At 47.4% G+C, this 17,850-nt stretch overlaps 1 protein-coding gene and 1 pseudogene across 1 annotated transcript; one reads left to right on the top strand and one right to left on the bottom strand.

The window, feature by feature from the left end:
- Positions 1-2,206: 2,206 nt before the first annotated feature.
- LOC109777262 (MLO-like protein 14) lies at positions 2,207-5,845 on the top strand (annotated as a pseudogene).
- Positions 5,846-11,656: 5,811 nt separating this feature from the next.
- Positions 11,657-14,211, bottom strand: LOC141042132 (uncharacterized). Its single transcript, XM_073509686.1, has 3 exons — positions 14,044-14,211; positions 13,449-13,974; positions 11,657-12,141 (listed from the first exon to the last, which is right to left on the bottom strand). The coding sequence occupies exons 1-3, from the start codon at positions 14,209-14,211 to the stop codon at positions 11,657-11,659; spliced, it is 1,179 nt and encodes a 392-aa protein (XP_073365787.1).
- Between the last annotated feature and the right edge of the window lie 3,639 nt (positions 14,212-17,850).

The following is a 17,850-nucleotide window of genomic DNA, read 5'->3' as shown; positions in this document are numbered from 1 at the left end:
TTTTGCATATCATCATCAAGGAAAATTGATGGCTCCACAGCAACATTCTGCAACAAAATCAGCACCCAAGTCATTTTTTTGCTGCCTGAAAAAACACGCAAAAAGTGCGAACAAAAAAGTGGACGCAGCATGTCAATCACAATTCCAAAACAATTCCTGCATGCAGCATTTTAGGATGTAGCATGCAACATCCAGCAAGACGCATGTAGCAAGTGCAACACATACTTGTAACATTTTACTAGCAGACAGCAGGAAGATGCTTGCATTAATTGACAACATCTCAGAAACATTACACAAAAATCAAACACAAGTATGTTGAGAACATCTCTTTTCAATCTCACGCTCATCAATTGAACTCAAAGGTTGCAACATTTTTTTGTGAACAAAAGGATCTACGATTTGCAATTGGAATTCATACCAGATCAATTTCATCCCGGCCATGCCGTGCTGCATCTTGGAAGACCACATCAGGGTTGTAGTACCATTGCAGCACCGGTCCACTACCACCAGGGCCTTGCCGCCTCAGGGGACTTCGGCCATGAACGGCAGCGGGGCTCGAGCCCAAATCCATGGAGGCAAGGAGGTCATTACGGATGTAAGACATGGTTGAAGCAATTCCAAGGCCGCTTGATAGATGGGGGAGCCCCTCCTCGACGTGATTCGGCCGTGGGGAACTTAAAACTGGCGGATCCGGCCGCCGGCGCCCCGGATCGGGGACGGGCAGATGCGGGGGATCCAGCTCCCCTGTTTTTCTCGTTGTGGCTGTTCGTACAACGGTTGCAACAAAACTGTTCTTTTTTTGCTGCAACGGTTGGTTCGGTACACACTCGCGCGCACATCTAACGGTTCACGCTAACCGCATCGGACGGCTGGGCCTCGACCGGCCCAACAGTTGGGCCGGTGCGCCGGCGCAGATCACCGCCCTAGATTTCCTTTCCTTACCCAACGAAAGCTTTTCATATTTCTCAAAATAAAAAAAGAGGGAAGGAGATCTTTCATTACTTAAGGTGGTGCATCATTTTTACAAAGACTAACAACTTCATCAGTGCCTCCTCCTAACCACACCGCAGTGCGAGGAGTGCACCGTCCATAGGTAGCGAGATAGTGACTAACTTTATTCTGAGAACGACTAATCTTAGTAACGAAGATCTCCCTATCATCTTTCGTCATCTCCTGGATCTCTCTGACTAGCACCATATGCCTCGAACGATCAGGTACTGTATCTTGCAGCATCATCACCGCCTCGGCGCTATCAAGTTCCAACTGTATGGGGCAGTTGGTGCGGTGTAGGGCAATAGCTAGGCCCTCCTTGCACGCCTCCAACTCGGCTTCAAGAGCGTCATCGCATGCAAATAATTGTCTGCAAGCCGAGTATATGATCTGACCTTGTGCGTCCCGCAGTACCATGCCGCAGCCGCCGGTGTTGTTGCTTGCCACATAACTACCGTCAGTATTGAGCTTGGCCCAGCCAACAACCGGCTTGCTCCACTTGAGCTCCATGCATGCGTTCCCGGCCGGCCGCTGATCAGGAGCTGGACGTACACGGCCAGGAAACAACACCATTTTTCCTTTAGCCTGGTCATGATGCGGAAATTGCTGTAGGCACAACAATGAGTTTATGTAACTCTAAAGAAATCGGCGGGAAGCTTCAGTAGGCGGTGGCAGTTTGTCATGGGTGATTTCGTTTCGGACGTGCCATGTATGCCAGAAGACCATCAACAGAACCATGCGACTGAGCTCCGGCAGCTGATCAAGCAATCCAAGGAGCCATTCCGGCCCTGTGTTGCACACTTCGTGCACGTCCGGGAGTGGCCAGTCCTGCGCCACGGCTCTCCATAATTCCTTCGCATGTGGGCATCTGCACATCGCTTGGAAACCGTCCTCGCGTTCCACACCACGAAGGGGACAAATATCATTCATTTCTAAACTGCCGGAAAATTTGTTTGCCCAAGTAGCAAGAGAATTTGTCACCAATCTCCTGGCAAAAACTCGCACCTTATGAGGAGCAGGGCACCCTCATATGGTCTTCCAGATGGCGCGACGACCAACCGATGCCCTGCTCGATGCACTTGTTGTAGGACGCTCGCGCTCGTTCATGGCAAGGCGATAGGCAGACCAAACGGAAAAGATGGCAGACTTCTCCAGTGCCCACGCGAGCATGTCGTCGGGGAGACGTGGTGACGTTTTGATGCGGACAATTATGTCGATGTCGACTGGCAGGAAGTATTGTCGAAGAAGATCCAACCGCCAGCCGCTGTTGGCGTCGAGGAGGTGGGCGACCCGCCGAAGTGTGCAGGTCCCCTGAGGTGAGATGAGCGTGCCCGACGTTTCCCGAGGCACCTACCGGTCGCGCCAAATACGGATTTGTGTCCCGCTGCCCACCCTCCAGATAAGGCCTTTTTTCAAAAGCTCCAGGCCATATTGAATAGATTGCCAAGTTACGGATGCATTACCCGAAAAGACCGTATCCTCAAGCCGTCCCTCCGGATAATATCGGGCTTTAAGAAACTGCGCGCAAAGACTGTCAGGCTTTGTTAGAAGACTCCATGCCTGCCTCGCCAGCAGTGCTTGATTGAACACCCTGAAATCTCAAAAGCCCAATCCACCACACGACTTATGTTTCTGAATTTTCGGCCAGGCTATCCAATGGGTTTTCCGCTTCCCCTCCGAGGAGCCCCACCAAAAATTACGTACCATCCTGTTAAGGTCATCGCAAACAGACATAGGGAATTTAAAAGCGCCCATCATATATGTGGGAATAGCTTGAGCGACCGCCTTAATCATTGTTTCCTTGCCTGCCAGAGATAGAATGTCACCCCACGCGATAATTCTCTTTGTCAAACAGGCTTGCAGATTCTGACATTTTCCTTTGGACATTCGCCCATCCAGAGTAGGCAGCCCCAAGTACTTCTCTTCAAAGGTAGATAACTGAACTTGCAATGTAGCACGGACGCTTTTCTGGACATTCTCCAAGCATGAAGCACCAAACGTAATACTGCACTTAGCCGGGTTAATAAGCTGCCCGGTAGCGCCCTCATATGTCATAATTATGGCTCGTACCTCCTCTGCTTGGTGTGTATCTGCTTTGAAAAATAGGAGGGTGTCGTCCGCAAATAAAAGATGGGAGATACTAGGTGCCCGCCGACACACCTTCAGGGGTGTAAATTTTCCTTTCATCTCGTCATCCTTCAACAGAGCAGAAAGTCCATAAGCAATAAACAGGAATAGAAACGGGGAGAGGGGGTCACCTTGCCGTAGCCCACGTGACGGTGCAAACGAGTCCAAGAGGGTGCAATTAAATTTAACCGTATATCTAACCCAGGTGACACAAGTCATTATCCAGTTCACCCATCGATCAACGAAACCCATCTTTTGCATCGTCCACTTCAGGAAAACCCAATCAACCCTGTCATATGCCTTGGAGAGATCTAGCTTGTACGCACAAAATACACCGTGGTTTTACTTCTGTAACTGTAGCAAACAATATCCTGGTGTTATTGATGCCACTGTATACTTAGCCACACGTTGACGTCAACCTCCATCTGATGGTTCCTCTTCTAATTTTCCTGTAACAGAGATTGCGTACGCATCAGCAACTAGAAGGCAACCACCAGCACTTACCAAATCCTCTTCATTCAGATTTTGGAGTAAAAATAATGCGGTCATGCGGGTGGTATGTTGAGGAAAATAATTCTTGTTGCTTATCTTAGGCATAAATTTCTCCTTTCATGTATAGAGCTACTGTTATTTCACTGTTATAGCCATCACTTAAGATTCTTGTTGTCTCATTATACAGTTTTGCTTCCTCGCACAATTTGGTCAATCTGTTGTTCGAGCTGACTACCTTATTCTCCGCAAGGGTTTCATAAAGGTAAGACAGTTATCCTGGGCCATCTTTGATAGAAATGCTCTACCTAAAAGGCTGATATTCTGTTGATTCATTTTATTTTATTTTGAAATTTATACCTTATGAGAAAGATATACCCAAGTTACATTGAACTTTATATTTGTTAGTTACACACTTGTGCTCGACTTAATAATAATTTCAGAACCACAATCTTCCACCAACATACGACTTCCACACTTACATGACACGTTCAAAGGAAGAAGAGTTTGAGAAGATTGTTGGAGTGAGGTTAGCATGTCTGCGTGCTTGACTGCTTATGAATGTTAACCGTGCTCTGTTTTATTTTATTTTTCCGTCGGCAAAACCTTATCAGCTAACTTGATCCTTTGATGCAGTGGAGTACTGTGGGGCTTCGTTGTTGCTTTCCTGCTATTTAATGTTGATGGTAAACTTTGAACTACTTTTCTTCCTACATCTGTCAGCTGATATATTTCTGCTTCCATGTTTTTTATCACCTGTACTTTTGGATAGCCATCCTCCCTGTTGCCGTAAGTCGCAGCCTGCTTCTTGTATATTTTCGGCAATGTATGTAGTTTCCCCTCAAATTTTGATGGTCTCAACTGGATTCAAATGCTCCATAGCTTGTTCTTCTAGTCGGTGCGAAACTGCAGCATATAATAGCCATTTTAACATCAGAGGGTGCAAAGCTGACTGCATTTGGACCAAGGATAAAGCCACGCGATGATCTCTTTTGGTTCAAGAAACCAAAGTTTCTCCTGTGGCTGATTCATTTTGTTCTCTTCCAGGTAATCACCTGCAATGCTTGTTAATGTGCTGCTCAAATGATACGTTATTGAGCACAAACTTAATAAACTTATGCATACCGCGGTTTAAACATTTCTGCAGAATGCATTCGAGCTGGCCTCTTCTGGTTCTGGGTACCACTTCTTACTTGGGTACTATTAACCATATATATTTATGGGAAATTCAGTTAGAAGTGGCATGAGGAGTTAACTTACCTGTATCGTCCTTGTGCCGCAGTGGCAATTTTGTTATGAGTCATGCTTCATAAAAAACCACCTACTGGTTTAGTGCCGCCTTGTATTGGGGTAAGCAGTTTGTAGAAGCTACCTAGTTTCTCTTTGCCCCATTAATTTTCTCATGCTCGCCATTATGATAAGCCACAATCCATAATTTCAGGTTTGCCGGACAGTTCCTCTGCAGTTACAGTACGTTGCCTGTTTATGCGCTTGTCACGCAGGTAACAATTTATTCACCTGCCACGCCACAAGAACAATTTAAAGTAGTTGAATGAATCATCAAGATCCCATTATGCATTTGGGGATGCATATGTTCCATGTTCCCATTTGCTGTTTTTCGGCAAAAATACAGCTAATACACTGTTGCTGGTACGACAACAGATGGGATCAAAGTACAAGGCTGCCCTTATCCCTAACAGGATCAGAGAAAGCATGCACGGGTGGGGCAAGGACACAAGGAAGAGGAGGAAGAAGCGGCGCGGCGACGATTCCACCATCCGCACGGAGACCAGCACCGTGTGCTCCCTCGACTACGAGGACGAAGACGACGACGGCCATGGCCATTCCGAGATGATGCCACGACACCCAGGTTGCCGCCATACCTCAAGATCGAGCTGTGGCCAATGCGGGGCGGCTGTGCCATTCCGAGTCCGGACATGCGGAGCCACCATCTTCCGACTGGCGGCAGCAACTGGACCCCCGGCGGCAGCTCCCAGCACGCGCTGCTCCAGCGACAGGGCTCGGCCTCAGCCTCTGCGCCATTGTCACTGCCGCCACCGAGCAGCCATGGCCGCGGCGTCATAAGGTCGGCATCGATGCCGGGGATCAATTCCGTGGCAACGATAGCCTCGATGATAGGCCTTAGCACCCCGCCAACTCGGCTCAGCGATGACGCCCATGCATAGGACACTGGACTTATTTTGTGTTACTGTAGGATGATGATGATGATGATGACTGATGAGAGATAATGCTGGGATCATATCATAGATGAGAGAAAGATATAGTACTTCATTTTGTGGTCATATAAGATGGTGTATAGTTTTACATACATGGTCAAATATACTAGTGCGTGTCGTCAGAACTTACTAGAGACGGTTTGGTTTAAAGGAATTTCAAAGGACTTTATTATAGAGGAAAGTTAATCCAGTATCAGCATTGATCTTCAGAACATCTGCTCCTGGTGCAACCCATTTATTTACTTGGTTTCTTCTTTCTCCTGGAAGCTCCATGATGAAGGCCAAGGGTGGATAGTGGACTACCAAGATTTTGGTGAAAGCTTCATGATGAAGACTTTTTGTTTACAAAAATATTCATTTGAGCGATGGAACATCTTCTACAAATTATTAACGTTGTTCCTTCTCTTCAGAAGTTCTGCATTTCTCTCTAAACACCAAATATTTTTACCATTAGGTGAATGTTTTTTATGCATATAAAAAAATCATAATGTTCTACACCCTACGCAAGTGTAACTAAAATTACAAGAAAAAATGAGAGACACACAACCAAATTTTGTTTTTGTATATAGTATTGGACCGACAAGTTGTTGCAAGTAAGATTACAGCAAAAGTTTGGTGCTAGCCTGCTAGTGCTGTATTCTATTGTTACTTGACTAATGAAATAGAAGTTTTGAGAAAGAAAAATATTTATCAAGATGCACAAAATAATCATATTAATGTATGATAGCAAATAGACTTGCTGTTGTTTGCAATTCTAGACCACCAATTCGTCTTTTTTGTGCAGCCCTGCTTGAAATTGTTTTGTACGAAATTGTACCGAGCAATACTGTGTTCTAACATATACATGCAAGGGTCATTTTGAAACTTATAGAGGCACCTTGTAATTGTTTTTAAAAATTAAGAAATCACTGGAGTTTCGGAGCCAAGATTCTGCATAAAAAGTTGACCTCGGTTTTCTGATTTTACCATTTACTAGATTGAAAATATAAATATGACACCACATTGTTTCGGGCTTGGACATGGCGCGCCATATTGTTCTCTTATAGCCTATGATGCAGGCGCCCACATGGTTTTTCTTTGTGTCTATGCAGGTTATCCTATGTACCAAAGCTTGTTGCAACGTTGCGCCCAGCAGGTTGTAGTGGTAGAACAAGTGGTACATAGAGGCATAGTCGAGCTGCCCCTCGCCCATGCCAGGCCCCGCCATAGGGAACAGGTCGGGCACTCGACCATGATGGCGGCACGTGACTCATACAATGCTGAGGCATCATCTCCCCGCGCCGGAAGTCCTTGCTCCGGCAGACGAGCGTGGAGGCAATGACCATGGGGCCATTGACCTTGGCCGCAACGGTGACACGCCAAAAGCCGTCGCTGCCTATCCACGATGTGCAAGGGTCACGGAAGGTGTCGCTAGGGACGTCGGCTGGGTTTAGGATGACGAGGTTGTCGCCGGACTTCACCCATTCGCGTAGGAATGGCCGGCATGGTTCTTGTGGAACAAGGCAAAGTTCTGCATCTGCACCTTGTGGGCGTCAATGCAGGTGTACAACAAGGCTGGGATTCCACCGGGGAGAACTGTGGCGGAGCCCGATCAACAACCACTCGCGTTGAAGGAGGCGTTGGGTCGAGACGGAGTGACCCCAAAAGAGGTTGCCCGGTGGCCCATGTTGCGCCCAACGGGTTGTACTGGTACACGGCCTTGTGCTACATAGGCCCTGTCATCAACTGTAGGTTCTAGTGGCGGAGCTATGTACAACTCAGGGGGCGGTGCCCCCTCCCGCTTGGACCAAACGGTGATTATTTTTCCGGTGGAGGGCTTAGATGAGATTTTTTGGCATTTTGCATCCCCATATACTCATGTTTTGGCCTTGCCCCCTCTTGCCTGCACAATTAAGTTTGAAATCAGATATTACAAGGTGCATAAAGGTTTGAATGGTTTTCAACAAGGAGAGAATATAGTTTTACATGCAAATTCAAATCCAAATAAGAAACACAACTCCATAATAAAAGGGTCAGTTGTGATAGTGTAACAGGCTCCAACCATGGCTCCGTATAATTTATCTACTCTTCACAGTATGATTTCTCTTTTTTTGTTCCTCTAGCTAGGTGTGGGTTGAATTCAAATTCAGCCCTTTATCTCATTGATTTTCTTTGTAAAGTCGGAAATTGCTTGCTGGTCGTGATGCATACCCTTTATTTGAAGGCACAGACTGCACAAGTTTACGACATTGATAGAATGTTTATTTTCTTGGTCCGAAAACTTCTATTTAGAACTTATAACTGGCACAAACAAACCTAGAAAGATGAGATAACCACGAGTAGTATATTAAACCAAAAGCAGATGAAGTCAATGAGCATAACTGAGATCAAGACATGTGTCTATGTTGTGATTGGATAGGACTATGGCACAACCACTTCAAATTAGTCCACCGGCATCACCTAAAAATCAATCTCCGCTTTGTAGCCAAGTACTACTTATCAACATAGGTGTTGGTCCGGCATGGCCTAAAAACAACAGAGATAACAACTTATAATTAAACTAGCATCCATGGAGGCTCAGAATATGTGACAGTGTAGCTTAAATGGACATATGCACAACGCAAGTGGAAGACTCAGCCGTAACAAATGGAAATATAATATTCATCCCCCAATCATACAAACCAAAAATGCATTTCAAACATCAATAAAATAGCTTAAACTCAGGAGGCATCAAAGACACAATACTTTATAGGCTGGAGTACAACACTAGTGCGACTAATCCACCAAACTTGTATGTCTTGATGTTGTATGGCCGTGTTTGTTGCCTGCATGAGACCCGGCCTGACTCGCGAGGGACGCAAATAGGCCGATTGGTTGCCTGATTTTACTGTTCGCCCCGCATGGCACGAACCTTAAAGCACTCCTGGGCCTGGCTCCCTGGGAACGTCCGAATCGGCAGTTTCTCCAGGGCCAGGCCCGAGCGGTGCACGTGGGCGGCGGCGGCTGCACACGTGCGGCCAGCTCGAGAAGCCGTGTTGCTTCCCGAAGTGCCGGCAATTATTAGCCTCACCGCCCCTCACTGCTCCCTCTCCCCACTCTCCCCCACTCTCCCAACTCTCACCGGCGGCGGCGGATCGGAGGAGAGCAAGAAGACCACCAGACTCCATCACTGGCGAGCGGATCATCACCTGGCCCGCGACAATGGCGGTAAGCACTTCTCTGTTCGTCATGCACTACTTTTTCACGTTCGATCTGGCGGTAGATTCGATCCACGGCGGAGAGGGGAATGGGAAGTAGAGGTAGATAAGCATGGCAGTTCATAGTAGTTCATACGAGTTCATACGAGTACATACGAGTTCATACTAGTTCATGCAAGATCGGAATAGAGGTAGATGCGGATGGAGTAGAAGGGGGATTGGGGGATTGGGGGTACACAACAGACACTGGCTAACCGCGGCCGCCGTCACCGGCGTGTGGAGCGGTGGGTCGAGTGGCGGGCCTTCATCTTCTTGTGCATCACCGTGCGGGGCGGCGGGTCGTCGTGGTCGTCCTCGGCGGAGTCGAGGCCGATCGGCCAGGTACGACGGCCTGACTCCGGCGCCCTCACTGGCATCTGCACCGGTTCTTCCTCCTCCTTAGGCTCCCCACCGATGACCGCCGGCGGCATGATTGTCGTCTCCCAGTACACTGCGGCACGACGGTCATTAGGAGCCCAGTAGTTCTTGTACTTGGACCACTTCTTCCTCTGTTTAGCGTCGTTGGAGACGGCCTGATTCATGGCCCAGCGAATGATGTCGACTGCCATCGCGCCCTTCACTGGGTCAGGAATCAGCGTCTTCAACTCTTGTGCAGTGGCCCTTATGAGCACTGCATCAGATTCCTTCCGCATGTCAGGCATGGAGCCGAAGTTCGAGCACACCTCCATGGTGTTATTGAACTTGGTGCGATCACCAGCCGACCACCCGAGGAAGAAGGCCCTCCAACCAATACCCCAAGGGAAGGGGTTGGCGTTGGAGCTGGAGCTGGAGCTCATGGCGATGGATAGGAGGAAGGTTGATAGTGAGAGAAGAGAGGGGGTGGGTAAGTAGTGGTGGGAAGGGTGATTAAATATAGGCGCGATGGAGAGGAGGAAGAGTGACCGTCATGCCGTTTTAAGTACATGCTCTTCAATGAGCCATGAACTCTGTGTTGTGCCTGACTCCATGAATTGTTTGCAGATCGAGGAGAGCAATGAGATGGGCATAGAGGTGCTCCTGGCCGTTGACAACAAGGGCAAGCAGCCGGTTCATCTAATGCCCGAGGTTGTGCTGCCGCCCACCGCTAAGGAAGAACTGAAGACACCAACGGTTGGCGACGACGAGCGCATGGAGGAGCCTCCCAGCAACAAGCGCCGCAACTACGGCCACTACCATGAGGAGGGTGGCCCAACTCACTTCTTCAAGGTCATCCCCATGCCCCTGGACTTCACCAAGCACTTCGTCATAGTGCCGACTGAGTTCAAGCTGAGGAACAACACCGACTGCTCCTGGAGGGCGACGGTGAAGCTGATGAATGGCAGGGTGACCCTGGATCAGGGTTGGGCCACCTACGCCGCCGTTCATCAGATCAAGATCGGCTACATGGTGATGTTCAAGCTCCTCACTCCCGACACCCTCAAGGTCATCATCTTCGACGACGATGGCATTGAGGCGGTCAACAAGTGCGGGAAGTACGACGAAGCCTTCGCCGCCAAGGACTAGGGCCGGGGCACCTCCTTTCTAAGTACTATCGAGTCTGCTTTATGGTTTATGCGTTGAACTGTTTGAACTATCATTATGATGTGTGGTACTATGTTATCTGAACTATGTTATTAAGTAGTTGATGCCCTGTTTATGCTTTGCTCTGCTTACGATGTGTGGTACATGGTTGTGCCGAAGTGTGCTGGTAACCTCACCAACTAGCCAAAGAGGTTACCACACACCAGACGTTGCATACAACTAAACACCATGCCTTGGGTTTGTCTACTAACATGCAGGCAACCAAACACCAGGCAGTATGATTCTGCCCATGCAGGCAAGAGGGCATGCAGGCAACCAAAGAACTTGCAGATGTCGCATATGAGGCTGTTTTTCAAGAGTCAGGCTGGGTTGAGATGTGTACGCAACGCAGCTATTGTTCACTACTGCAACCTAACGCGCTCTATATCTACTATATTGTATCTTTACTATAGAAAACATTCACTCAGCATAAAGAGTGGTTAAGCTGTCGTCTACCACCAATGCACAACCCTGTTTTTGACCCCAAAAAAGACAAATAAACTTTATCGTCCGTGCCCCAGTAACCTACGATTGCCAGGAAAAAAAATAGACTAACAACAATTGAGTGGCAGCAACTTCTTCTAATGTTGAACTTAGCCGAGTTTATCTTCACGCTTCACAAAGTGCATAAAAAACAACTAACAAGATCTGAAATTCCTTTTGCGCACTTTTTTCTAATCATGTGAAGCACGCAGTTTTAATCCCTTATGTCACATGTCATCTTACTTTCCAAAGTTAGTGGGTGTGTACCTACACCCGTATTGATTCAAGAATTTCCCAAATTAGATGGATCAAATTTGAGCAATTTGACCACGTCATAAGCGGAGAGGCATTAAACTAATTGTTTCCATCTTTAGTTATTATACATACTTTAAGCATTTATGCATGTATGGGGCACCAAAATTGTTAACAAATATGTAGACACTCTCCTATGTAACTAGACAATAGCTCTACCTAATCACTACAGTAAATCCATAAAGATGGGGGAAGTATATATATAGATCAATCAGAATGACTGTTATGTTGCCATGCCTTAATTTAGAGACTTTTGAAGAAACTTGGTTGTTCAACACATGCGGCACCTCGCCTCGAGAACAATTCATACTCGACGAGGCTTTCTTTAAACTTGTGTCCAACAATTTTCAAACGTTGAGAGTTGTATTCCCGCTGGAATTCCTCTAGCAACTTGCCGTCGCAGTCACAGTGGAACATGCGACAGTCACAAATACTGTAGACCAGCACATCTCCCTCATGGGAGAAAACGCAATGGCGTGTATATGCAATGCTACTGCAAAACAAGATCTCCGCTGGAAATTTAACATGGTACTTGAACGCCCAGTCCTCCAGTACCCAGATTGTGACGACTGATCTCAAATGTCTAAGCAACTGAAGGCAATCAAACCTTCCATGTTGCACAAATGAGCGGAGCGGTCGGTAGCACCAGCCGGGCAGCGCGTTCGTATGTAAACTGTTGATACCTCCAGTAAACATATGTGTCCTTTTGGTATGTAAGCCGATGATAACTTGATATTTTGGATGATGCACTTATGTTTTTAATGGATGCGTTCTTCTGTTTGCCAACTTGATCATGCATTGACAATTGTTTTTTGTTTCGCTGGTTCTGAAATATGATAATATTTCAAACTTCATCCATCGAAGTTTCAAGGGAATCTATGTGCATTTTTTCCTCAAAACATATTTTTCTGAAAAAATAATATGTGAATGCTACTTTTGTCACACACTTAAATTGCTGGAAGCTCACAGGAAATAGCTACAACCTTCTGTTAGATTTGTTGCAGAGCCAAAATATACATTTTTACCTACAAATTAGCTACATCCCTACAATATTTTTGCTGGAAGCATAATGTAAATAAGCTTCCTTTCCCAACTTTTGCTGCACAGCTAAATCAACACTTTAAATCATTCAAGGATTTTTCCTTTTCAAACTTGTTATTTTGCTACAACCATGTTTTAAAAAGCTTCAACCATGTTTCCTAAAAGCTGCAACCATATTTTGAAAAAGTTTCAACCATACTTTGAAAAAGTTTCAACCATGTTTTGCAAAAGCTTCAACCATGTTTTTCAAAAGCTTCAAACATGTTTCCTAAAAGCTGCAACCTTGTTTACAGAAGCTTCAACCATGTTTTCAAAAAGCTTACCCCATGCTTTTCAAAAGCTTAAAACATGTTCATAATAAACATGGATCAAGCTGTGGTTACAACAACCATTGAGTAATATTCTTTAAAAAATATAAGGAAAAACCCACATTCTGCTTTTTTTTACAACAAAATTCTACAAATTTTGGCACCATCATACTACAAAAAGTAAGCTCTCACAAACATAGAACAATAAGAATTATTTTAAATCAACTCTTGTAAAAAGGAACATTCTGCTTTTTTTCAAACCACACATGTAGTAATATGTTGCAATCCCACAAAACAAACATTCACAGCTAGTCAACACAACTTTTTATCATAAGTCATGGGGTGTTACAAGGCAATTCATCATTCCCTCATGAAAATATCCTAAAGTGTAAGGATTGTTTCGACGCCCGGAGCTTTCGCGCTCGCACTCGCAGCAAGAAAAGCTGCAAGGAGTTGGCAATCCTTCACGTTGTGATCTTCATCTTCACAATATTTGCATGGAGTCTTCTTTTCGCTTGGCTTTGGAGCTTTCTTCGTTTTCGCTGCGTCCTTCTTTGCTTTCTTCTTCATTTCATCTTCTCGAATCTCAATTAGTGGCTTCCTGCGCTTCTCTTTCTCTTTTGGCCTCCCTTTCTTTGCTGACTTTGGTGGGTTCCGCAGTCCTACGAGGGGTGGATCCCGCTGACCTGTACTTGGACCCCCTGAGACTTGTGCATTTTCTGCATGACCTTGGGCTTCTTCGTCTCCTGCAACCCCATCAGTTGCTCTAGCTTTTATTGCAGCAACCCCAACACTACCCTGATCAATTAGCCCAGAGACAAAACTATAAGCTTCATCATTGAAGCATGCATCAGAAGCGAGTTTCCCAAACTTCCGGCATAGAGAGTTAAACTTTAGGGTGTTTGTCGTGGGGACGCCGAAATGCATAGCTCTATGCCCATCGCCCGGTTCAGGCGCAAGGTCGGTTGCTCTCTTAGACCATCTTGGAAGCATGTAAGTCGCAGGTATCGTTTGCACGTTCAGGTGCACCATGACACGGATGATATGTGGGCAGATCAGCCCACACATCTCAAACATGTTGCAGGTGCACATGTATGTCTGATCTTTAGGGGCAACACGCACCGTGTACACTTTAGGGTTGACGCCATAATTTGCAAGAATGCGAAACCAGACGAGTCCGAAGGAACCATGATGCACCTCGGCGAGTCCACCCTACAATAAAGTTGGGTCATCTATTTTGGAACGGAGGGAGTAGTACACAGCTGCTTTCCGGTAAAGGACGTGGTACTCGCCGGACTTGCGATGCAAGTACAGTGCCATGATTTTGATGTAACCTCCGGTGGGGAGGTCCCGGAGTGATGCGCACTGACGCGTGGCTGGGTTGCAGATGCTGAAGCGGCCGTTAGACAGGCTGAGCAGGAGGAGGCCGTCGCACGGGGCGTGCAGCATGCATCCATCGTGGTCATCGAACCCGAGGACAGGCCGGCTTCGGCCTCGCCCCAAAACTCGGTGGCCAGCCTCTGTACTTGAACTGGCCGTGCTGGTGCCGGTGATGGGCGAGGAGGAAATCGGGGGCAGACGCGAGGCGGCCCCAGGAGAGAGATTAGGTTTTGTGCGGGTGGAACGGAACGATGATCCGCCGGCTTTCGTTTTGGTCCCGAGATCAAAGATATATGCATGGGTGCGTGTATGATTCTGGGCTCAATCGGATCGGTCTGCTCCTGCATGGCTGCACGGCTGATCTTTCCCCTGCTAGCTTGGATTCCCTGGACTCTGAGATTACACCACCCGGCCCGGCTGCAGCACACGCCGTCCTCGGGCGACCTTCTATCCCCCCCCCAAGGCTACACTTTTTTCTGCAGGCTATTTATGCATTCATTCAGGTAGCACAACGGTGAGAAATAATACAAGAATGATCTGAAAGGTCTAGGACGCGCTCCTGAATATCAGCAGGTGAAGTTCTCTCCGTTATACTCCCATTTTGCTTTGGTATGGCTTAGGTGCATGAAAGATTATTTGTTGGACGGGTCTAGCTAGCGAGCATATCTTTGCTCACTAACGCTCCTAGCAAACACCCATATTAGAATGTTACTAGTTTAATGCCGTGCATTGCCACAGGATAAAAAACATAGCGATCAAACAATTGTTTCAGTTCAGAAACTTTATTCAACATGATTGCATATAATTCACATGAGTAAACTTATTTCTCCTTCTTCTCCCCCGGGCAGTCGTAATTTGTTCACAACCATCGTCTCCTTGCAAGAAGTTAATGGGAGTATCAGTTGAGAATATATCTTAGCAACAAATGTGTCAATTGCACTTTGCTAAAAAAACACTGTCCTAGTAAAATAAAACTCTGCTCGCGTCCTTGGGTATTCTCCATTATTTATGACACATGACATCTTACATTCCAAAGTTAATGGGAGTGTACCTACACACCGGTGGATTTACGACTTTCCGAAATCGAAACTAATGTGCGGACGACAGTTGCCCCGCCCAAACTTTGGACGATGGAGGATTGAACGGTGCTATTCAGTTTTGCTCTATGCATGCATGGACGGCTTGATGTGTTGCATTGTATGAAAATTGTTCTGAATTTGTCACGTGTGTTGTTCTTCCCTAACTAGATGGATCAAATTTGAACAATTTTACTACTTCATAAGTTGAGAGACATTAACCTAATATTGTTTTCATCTCGAGTTATAATACGTATTTTAAGCGTCTATTCGTGGGGCACCAAACTTATGTAAGGCTAAAATGTTAGCACCCAAATTGAGATAAAATAATTCGTGGACACTTCCCTATGTAGCAAGACAATATAGCTCTACTTAATAACCGCTACAGTAAAAAGCTCAGTAGAGATGGGAAATATATAAATCACTCAGAATCGATGGTTTGTTGAGATACCTTAGTTTAAACCCTTTGGAATAAACTTTTTTTATCGGGGGATGCAGCATCATGCCTGGAGAAGAACTTATGCTTGACAAGGCTTTCTTTGTACTTGTGTCCAATAATGCTCAAATTCCCTGACAAGGGTTCCCATTTAAATTCCTCTAGTAACTTACCGGCGTTGTCACAGTGGAACATGTAACGTGCAGACATATTGTAGACCAGCAGGTCTCCCTCGTGGGACAAAACACAGTGCCGTGTGTTTACACTATGCCAGAAGACCACCGCTGGGTGTCGTGTGTTTACACTGTGACATAAGACCTCCTCTGGGTGTTTAAGATGGTACTTGAACGACCAGACCTCCCTCTCGTAGTCCTCCAGTACCCAGATTTTTGAGCTGGACCTCCGAGAGTCCAAGCAACTGAAGCCAATTGAACCTTCCATGTCCCACAAACGCATGCAGAAGCCGGTCGCAGTCGGGCGACACATAGACCTGAATGACTCGACCACCGTGTCGAAAACGACTATGCCGACATCAAAGTGATCCCAGTCATCAGGTTCCCAGTGAAGGTGGTTGCGAAATACAACTGGTGAGGCCAAAATAATTGGAGAAGTTTCATGCCCGGCCAACATAGCCACCATGTCAGGGCTATCGGAAGGAACTCATGCACCACGGGGAGACCCTCCGCCGCACCCGCACCTTAAGGATGTAGTACATAGCTGCTTGCTGGTAAAGGATGCGGTACTCACCGGATTGGCAATGCAAGTACAGTGCCGCAACGTTGATGTGGCGTGCGGTGGGGAGGTCCGGGAGTGAGGCGTATTGACGCGTGGCCGGGTTACAGACACTGAAGCGGCCGTCAGACAGGCTTAGTAGGAGGAGGCCGTCGCAGGATGCGTGCAACTTCCAGCCGTCATAGTCGTCGAACCCGAGGACAGGCCGGCAGCGGCCTCGCCCCAAGACTGGTTCGCCAGCAGCCTCTGTACTTGAACTGGCTGTGCCGTCGTAGAGCACGGCGAGGGGGAGCGACGGCTGGCGCCGGTGGTGGGCGAGGAGGAAATCGGGGGCGGAGGCGAGGTGGCTCCAGGAGCGGCAGACCTCGCGGCAGCGGAGGATGTCCCTGGCCGGGAGCCCGGGAGGCGGACGAAGATCTCCCACACCACGATGTCCTCCGGGAGGCGGTCGAGGGCGGCGGCGCGGCGGCGGCTGTGCGTCCGCCTCGCCACAGGGTCCCCCGCGGCCTCACGCTCGATCGTGAGGCCGTCGTCGTCGGTGGCTGCTCCCTGCTCGGCACCGGCGGCGTACGTAGGGCTTCGGGTCAGGAGAGACGCGACGAGTATCCGGCGCTGTACCCGCTGAGTGGAAATTTGGGCGACCATCCGCATCTTGGCCATCGTAGCGTAGTTGCTGAGAGAGATTCGAGGCTTGAGCTAGGTTTTGTGCGGGTGGAAGGATGATCGGCGGGCTTTGTTTTGGTGCGGTCCGTCCGATATGTGCCGAGATCAAGATATATGATGCGTGTATGATTGTGGGCTCGATCGGTCTGGTCTGCTCGTGCACGGCTGATTTTTTTTAACCGCTCGTGCACGACTGATCTTTGATAACAACTGCATGCTAATTGCTACGCTATCTTTTTTTTTTTTTGAGGGGAATTGCTACGCTATCATCTCTCTCAGTTCGGCGAACGAAATTCTAAAAAAAAAGTTCGGCGAACGAACAGACGACGACCCAAGCAACGAGGAGGAAGCAGCTGACAGGGAGGTCCCACCAGCCAGGCAGTCAACGAGGGCCATGAAGGCTAATCCAAGGGTTTGCTGGGCCTGAGTGGGTGTGAGGCCTGTCTCATACACCAGCTACATAAGCCTGCGACTGACGTGAGCAAGGGCACACAAGATCAGGAAGATTAATTCCCACAATAAAAGAAAGAAAAAGATCAGGAAGATTAATTGTCTTGCGGCGGCCACCCTTTCCCCTCTGTGTTCTTCCTTCCCTAGAGTAGAAACTTGTGGCTTTTATCCCTAATAAAGTGCTACCTGAAATCAATTTCAGAGGAACCCTAGATCGTGGTTTTTAACAAGTGGTAATCTTCTCTCAAAAAAAACAAGTGGTAATCAGAGCCTTCGATTCCTACACTGGCGCCGGTCCCGGATTACCTCGTCAAGCCCTCATACACCAAAAAAAAACACGGAGCTCTAACA

The sequence above is a fragment of the Aegilops tauschii genome, chromosome 2, assembly GCF_002575655.3.
Source record: "Aegilops tauschii subsp. strangulata cultivar AL8/78 chromosome 2, Aet v6.0, whole genome shotgun sequence".
Lineage (NCBI taxonomy): Eukaryota > Viridiplantae > Streptophyta > Magnoliopsida > Poales > Poaceae > Aegilops > Aegilops tauschii.
This window is presented reverse-complemented; position numbering and strand designations above follow the sequence as displayed.

Bases quoted from the DNA above. Each gene is read 5' to 3' on its own strand.
- LOC141042132 (XM_073509686.1), bottom strand. From the start codon at position 14,211: ATGCTGCACGCCCCGTGCGACGGCCTCCTCCTGCTCAGCCTGTCTAAC. The intron at 13,975-14,043 runs GTCCTTTACCGG...ACTTTATTGTAG, and splicing joins GCAAGTCCGGCGAGTACCAC to GGTGGACTCGCCGAGGTGCA. The intron at 12,142-13,448 runs GTCAGCGGGATC...CAAAATATCAAG, and splicing joins CTCAGGGGGTCCAAGTACAG to TTATCATCGGCTTACATACC.